Source organism: Bidens hawaiensis, unplaced genomic scaffold (genome assembly GCF_021521415.1).
Source record: "Bidens hawaiensis isolate Kalapana, Puna unplaced genomic scaffold, B.hawaiensis_p1.1 tig00024867_1, whole genome shotgun sequence".
In the NCBI taxonomy this organism is placed as follows: domain Eukaryota; kingdom Viridiplantae; phylum Streptophyta; class Magnoliopsida; order Asterales; family Asteraceae; genus Bidens; species Bidens hawaiensis.
The window spans coordinates 251,873-259,648 of record NW_027493950.1 but is presented as its reverse complement, the minus strand read 5'-3'; the positions used below and the strand labels follow the sequence as shown (position 1 = coordinate 259,648).

The window sequence follows — 7,776 nt, the reverse complement described above, 5'->3', positions numbered from 1 at the left end:
TAATCAGGCATCATGTGGTGGCGTTGATAGCCGAAAGACAAGGGTACATGCACCGATCAGCCGGTGTCCCGATGATTGAGTGTTATGTGCCTTATGCCAAGGCTTGATGCAAAACTACTATCGAGCCGGGGGTCTCATCGGAAGCAGCTTCTCTATCCCTATGGGTAGAGGTAAGGCTGTCTACATTTTAACCTCCTCAGACCCTACCATAGCTTTGCTATTGGTAGGATATACTAAGTACGATGATGATGATGATGATGATGATGAAGTTAAACGAGTATTGTTGATTTATAATTCATCTAAAACATACAAAGAAGATTTTGATGGGTTTTTTTTATGGTAATCCAAGCATATAGGTGGTCTTTAGAATCATAAGATCAATTTATCTTCATGGTTGGTTCATAATACATGGACCAACGATCCATATGAGTGGTTTAATGCAATGTTCTGAACTTATCAGAAGTTGAGAGCATGACTCTCATGACACCTGACATAAAAGGATAGTATATACACCTAGTTTAGTGCTCATCTTAGCCTATTTCAGTTTGATAAGACTCACTTTAATAACCATAGAAGCAGTTGGTTCAAATGATCAATGTTGTCATTGCTAACGTAGAACGCATAATGACGCATACATTCAAGGTAAAGAGAATGGTGTTGTGCAAAGTTCTCAACGTCTCATAAATTGAGAGCACGAGTAGTGTCACACCGTACCTACATGTGTTGACGACATCCGAAAGAAAAAAAGGTGGTTATGCACTTATGCGTCAAGTTTAGTGCTCGTGTTGGTTGAATCTTCTTACCCTCTTAACGTTCATGACTTCAACACGTCATCGACGTTCAATTGTTCATGCAAAACGCCTTCTGCAAAGTTTAGAATGTCTCCAGAAATGGTTCACGCCTTAACATATTTAGTAATCGATGCTAACAATATAATAAATCACTGATAGTTTAAAAAGCTTATTTAATGATCCGATACGATCTCAAAATGTAGAGATTCACAAGTACAAACAACAAACACTTAGATCTGATTACTGTACTAACTCTGGTATATTTTTAATACTATTATCGGACATATACGATACACAAAGATTCGCATATCTCATGCCTATATACGAGAAATTATTCTGACATACCATGAACTCATAACTGATAACACGCTTAGAAAAATGACACTTTCCTTCTATTAAACATCTAGTGTCGATACTCGATATCAAGTAGCTCACGCGCTCGTTTACACCCCTATAGTACCTGGAGGATAAAGTCATAAAACTAACCTCCCATTATCCTCAATTACAGTAGTAACATTAAACGAAACTAAAAACCACACAAACACTAACATTCAACGAAAACAAACCTTAAAACTCCTCCATTATCGTAACTCTCATTGACGTTGTCGTTTATTCTCTAACCCTTTAACGAACGCCTCAACTATCTGCTTCTGCGACTCGAGCACCATCTTATTCCGTTTCATCTCCGCTTCCATTCTCATCCTCTCAATCTCATGAACCATTTCCATCTTCATCCTCTCCACCTTCACAAACCCATCTGCCAACGCCTTTATCGACGACACAATCTGCCCTATCGAATCGTCATCCCGTTCCCCCGAATTCCTCTTCATCCGCTCATCACAATCCATACCGCCCAAACTCATATCCTCATCATCATCATCATCACTTTCACCATCCTCATTCCAGTAACTCCGCTTATAATTATACTTCGCGTTCGCATTAACGTTCGTACCGATTTTGCTATACTTTCTAGGATTAGTTTGTGAAGCTAATCTATGATTCTTTCCTGAATAATACAGGTCATCAAATTCATCATCATCATCATCTTCATCTTCATCTTCATTATTATTATTAACATCATAGCTTTGTGAAACCCTAACTCTAGAGGCTACATTAACCATATTACTATCAACCGCAACCGCAACCGCAGCCGTAGCCGCAGCCGGTTTAAATCTAATTCCACGGCCAGGATTCAATCCTCCATAAACCGAATCAACATTCATATTCAATTGACGATTAATAATCGAATTGTTTACATCGTTACCGGTATTGATGACGTCATCATTATTATTATTAGATCCAGATCCGGTACCGTTTTTCTCCATGGAATCCATAGCTTGAAAGAAGAACCACGTGGACAAAAACCGGCCACCGGAGAACGCAAGAGCACGTTGTTTCTCAGCACGGTACCGTTGCCGGAGCTTCTCCATCTTATGGCGGCACTGCGCGGAGGTTTTCGGCGGCACGGCGCCGGGAAACAACCGGCCGAGGTGTTCGGCGACGGCGTCCCAGTCGGCGGTGCGGAGGTAGCCGCGGCGGAGGGCGTACCACCGCTCGCGGTAGGCTTGGATTAGAGCTAGGGCTTCATCTTGTGTCCAGCACGGCGGCGGGAACCGCCGCGGTGGTTTTTCGACGGTGGTGGTGGTGGTGGGACCGGGGGTGGACATTGGTTGTGTGTGTGTGTGTTGGTGAAGGTTGTTAGGTTAGGGTTTGATTGATTGGTTGTGTGTGTGTGTGAATGCTAACATGCGCCAGGGTGGTAATAGATGTGGATAACCGGTGGGGTGGTTGGGTGGACGGTGATGATGGGATGACGATAGGGGATGGGTGATGCTAACATGCGCGGGTGGGTGTGGTGTAACGCAGCCACTAGTCCACCAACAACTCATTGTAATTTTTCGGTTTCTATCCCAAAAAGGACACACAATAAATTTTATTTCAATTTGTATAACCTCAAATAAAGTTGGTTTATTTATCGAGTCTAAGTATTAGTAATATAGTTTTTACGTTACCTTGTGGATCACCGTTTGGAAGTAAGTTTTACATCAATCGACTCGTATTCTCCTTCCGATCAAAAGTCATAAAATATCAGTTTGAAATTTGGAAAAAAATATAACGTCGTTAAGTTTTTTTAACGGAGGTCCAATGAAAATAAATAGTGTGAAAGTTGGGACCAGTGACAGCTACTTTCAAAGTTTGAATTATTATCAGCCAACTACATTAAGTATGAATTATTAAAATCCAATTTTCCTTTATTTTTTTCAATACCGTGATCAGTTAATTTGTTTTATAACCTAGTTTTAGCACCCAAACTGGTAATAGTTCATTATGAAAAAGAAATAATAAAGTATTGTACAGCTTTGTGTTATAACTTTTATTTGTTGCATTTAAATTTGCTTGTGTCCAGTTGTCAACGTTTTTGTCCAAGCAAAGATTTATATGTGACATTTATAGAAAAAGTATAACACGCCTAAAAATGCTAGCCTCGGTATTTTTTTATTATTATATATTTGGCTATTATTTAAAGTTGCCGGTACTTATTTTTTTTATATAAAAGATCATTTTATATGAAAATAATAAACAGAAGTACAAGTTTCTGATTTAAATCCTCTTAGTAACGAAAATAGAATTAAAACAATTAGAGAAAGGCAGTAAGATTTTATTTCATATGTAAGAAGTTAGGCATTGATTTAACTTCATAACTAAACTTCAACTTTAACAATCGTACTCACATACACAAGTAACCCAACCCTCGCAATGTCCTTGAGCGTTCTTCGATGGATGGTCAATTTTGCAACCAATATCACAATCATCTGCAAAACAATCATCCTCTGTATTGTATTTTTCCATACACCTCCTTGCATTTGATTGCTCGGAACATGTAATTTTAAAGTCATCACATAAAACACTTAAAAGTTATTATTTTTGTACTTCATAACCTATTATTTCAATTTCTACAGGAGAAAAAAAACACGTTAATAATCATTATATATTTTTTATGAACAAATTATTAATGTATAAAAAACTGGTATAATTGAAAGTTTTGAAGTTAGGATATTTTTTAAGTAGAGGGGAAGAGTTTGCTAACCAAATGCAAGGAATGTGCTCATAAGTACAAAGATAAGAAGAAAGGACATCTTGTTTTTCATGGTTGATTTGTTAAATGTGAGTACATTTCACTTAGCAAATGAGGATGAATTTATAGGCACTTAGTCATTAATGTTATTTAATGTACCACATATTAGAAGAGAAAATGTTAAAATATAAAGGGGATAAAAATAAAAGGTGTGAAAAATATTTATGGTATAAAAAGAATTTTTTTTAAAAAATTCAAGAAAAAAAATCATAACTCAAAATATAAAATAAGAAGAAAAAGTATTAAAAGAAAAAAAAACTAAAATGTTTCTGAAGAAACACAAATCTAATATCTAAGGAGTTAGATCAACGAGTCCACAGGATACGGGTCGAATAACTAACAATCCAGCAATACAATTTCAATCCCACAAGTCTGATGACGAAAACCTGAAAATCAACCACCGTGAGCTCGCTACGGGATGGACAATAGGGGGTGTTCCCGTAACCACCCTTTCGGCGTGTCAATAAGTATCGTTCTTAAAGAGAGAAAAATACTTAGTAATTCGTGAGAATAGTCAGGTGTGAATGAATACCTTATAATGATAGAGAAGGTATTTATTGCCGAAGGATTAGGGAATATTATTGGTCCAGCTGTTCATTTCAAAAATGTGCTCTTGTAGCAACCCGGACACGTGTCCTCATGTGATAGTACGAGTTAGTTGGCCATGTACATGGTTATAACAAACTCGTCAGTTGTCCTTCTGTAATTGGTTGTTACATCACATGCATATTGTTATATAAAAATTAAAAAAAAAAGTGGTGGGTTTTTTTTTATATTGTGTTATTTGGTTGTTCATTGTGTTTTTTAATTGAGTTTATATGCATTGTGTTATATAATTTGGTCATTGTGTTTTTCAATTGTTACTCATATTAAAGATAAAATTAAAACAACAATTACGTCTTTGTGTCTTTGTGCTCAATATTTGTCTTTCTACTTATCATTGTGTTTTAGTCATTGTCTTCAACATTCACTTAATTTGAGAAAAATAGTGTTATGTTCAATGTGTGTTACATTCAAGTCATTGTGTAATATATAGTTTCAATTGTGTTTTACGTTTAAGGTCATTGTGTTATATGTATTTTACCATTGTGTCTTATGTTTCGGGTCATTGTGTTATATGTATTCATTATTGTGTTTTATGTTTTAGGTTAACATGTAATATGTATTCATCATCGTGTTTACTATTAGATAATTTGTGGTATCATTATATTTACATATTATTATTACACAACGATGTTATTAGTATTTAAAAAAAAGACAATGATAAGCTGAAAGACACAATGGTGAAAAAACACAATAACAAACAGAAAGACACAATGACGAAAAAATACACAATGGTAAGCAAAAAAGACACAGTGGTGTAAATTTTTTTTATTTTTATATAACAAAATCATACTCATATTAAAGACAAAAAAACGCTTTCTATTATAGTGAATTCGTTTTTTAAATATCATATGAAAAAATTATATACGTTTTAAAATGATGGGAGAATTAACATATGCCTTGCATGTGGAGAAATATGTGTATTATTACGTTTATATACTTTTTTCTTTGATCTCCACTTGACGCGTGTCAATTTTTTTTGGCTTCTCATACTTCTTATCTTTGTTGTCCTTTGTAGAATAACTCAACCATATCTCTAAAATCTAAATATATTAGCTTCTCTAATCTTGTTAAACGGGTTAACATGTCAACCCACTTTTTAACGGGGTGTGTTCGGGTTGACCTGTTTTTTAAACGTGTCGGGTTCGGGTTGACCTGTTTAAGAAATGGGTCGTGTCAGCCGACCCAAAATCTATATTTTTTGTGTCGGGTTGTGTTTTGGACAAAAATCTGCTAAGGATCAAGTATCCAAATCTGTTATGTGAGGTGAGGTGCTAACTCGATAATGACAAGTGTATGAGCGTAATATTGGTGAACACAAAGGTTTGATCACGAGGGAAAAAGCCCTTAACCAAGATAGTCTTACTTCGGTCAAAACTTATCAAGGTAATCGTTGGTAAAATAACTCCGGTCAATGATTAATAAGATAATCTTTGGTCGAAGCACTTTAGTCAATGATCAAAAAGGTAACCTTTGGTCGATGAGTATATGGTTATCGTGGTCTCCGGCACAAAAAAACCCTCGGACGGTGAAAACTATCACCGTCGATTATATTGATAAATTAAAGGTGATTACAAGTGTTTGTGGAGTATATGATCGAGATTACAAAGAAAGCTAGTGTGTAGAGAGAGTATTTGCTTCTGCTCTAGTTTGTGTAAGTACATGTGTCCTTCTAATCGATCATATCTCAATTATATATATAAGATAATAACTCAATGGAGTTATTAATAATAAAGACTATTAACTAATTATCCCTAAAAATCCGCCATGTCTTCAATATAATCGTAACAGCCACTTTGACCACGTGCTCCATCACTCAGGCTGCGAAATAGGTGGTAGACCAGTCTTCTAGCCGTTACACTTATTAAATATCAGCCTTCATATAAGATACAACCGTTAATAGCAGCAAATACCGAGGATCCATGATCCTGACATAGCTCTGGAACTCTTCAGAAGGATAAGTAATCCAGACACGTCAATATCTTCTTGACTGCAATTTAGTGGATAGACTGAGTCTTCTAACCGTTATACCTGCTAAATATAAGACCACACTTGAGAACAACCGTTAGTAATAATAAGTACTGTGGATCCTTAATCCTGACAGGATTTAGAACACACGCTAAGGATAACTGATCCAAAACATATGCCAGAATAACATATCCATAGTGTCAAATTTCTGTGCACTAACAATTGCCCCCAAAATGGCGGTTGTGATAAGATCATAGTTGTCATTTTGCCTTTGAATTCAAACTTCCTGCAAAAACATATGAGATTTGACAAGCTGGATATAATTGTCATATATCAATGGAGTTTTCTTGGGAACTTCCCTTCCGGCTGTATATCCTTCTCCCTGCAAATCATGAACAATTAGTAACACTTGATTAACCCGGGTGGATGGTCCATTTTTTGAATGGTAAAATCTGGGTTAAGATTTTTGGATAAGTCCAGGTGACTTATGTTTAATAATAATCTAAAACTTTTGACTATTTGCTTGTTACTTGTTATTTTGAAAGTTTGTCTGATATAGCTTTAGACTTGTTGAAAGTTTTGAGAAATATTCTTTAGTAAAAAGTTTTTAGGATATAATATCCTTGCAAAGATAAACCAGGATCTTAAATCCTTATAAAAATAGATTGAGAGTAATGAATCCTTATAGCTATGAGATATAAACTGAAATCAAATAAGTGTAAACCAATAAACAGAAATCACACCGTAAGGTCTGGTTAGACCTAAGTTACCATAAGTATTGATCCTTTTGCAATCCTTATAAAACTGAATTTAAGGATTTTGAATCCATAAGTATTGATCCTTCGGTGATCCTCAGAATCTAATCTATGATACCTGATGCAAATAACTTATGATATTATCTGGGATTAGACCCAATAAACTGGGGACAAGCCCAAAAAATAACTGGGGACAAGCCTGTGCAACTGGGGACAAGCCCGTGTAATCTGGGGAGAAGCCCGTGAACTGGGGACAAGCCCAAAACTGGGGACAAACCCAAATACGGATGTTAATTGGGGACTCGCCCAAACCGGGATTTAGCCCAAACGTGAGATAACGTGAAAACGTTATAAACCTTAGCTAACATGAAAATGTTAGAAACCTTTGTCTTGAGATAACGTGAAAACGTTATAAACCGGTGGTATGGTACGTCTACCATAAATCGTAGGATCCTCCATATAGCCGAAAGCAACGAAATTGTCAGCCACTAAGCGTGTACTGGTCCCGCTGCCCCGGACTATA

At 36.1% G+C, this 7,776-nt stretch overlaps 1 protein-coding gene across 1 annotated transcript; it reads right to left on the bottom strand.

The window, feature by feature from the left end:
* Positions 1-573: 573 nt before the first annotated feature.
* LOC143570296 (uncharacterized) lies at positions 574-2,684 on the bottom strand. The gene has a single exon (XM_077055980.1). It carries the CDS (start codon positions 2,456-2,458, stop codon positions 1,385-1,387), a length of 1,074 nt encoding a protein of 357 aa, XP_076912095.1. The 5' UTR covers positions 2,459-2,684; the 3' UTR covers positions 574-1,384.
* Positions 2,685-7,776: the final 5,092 nt, after the last annotated feature.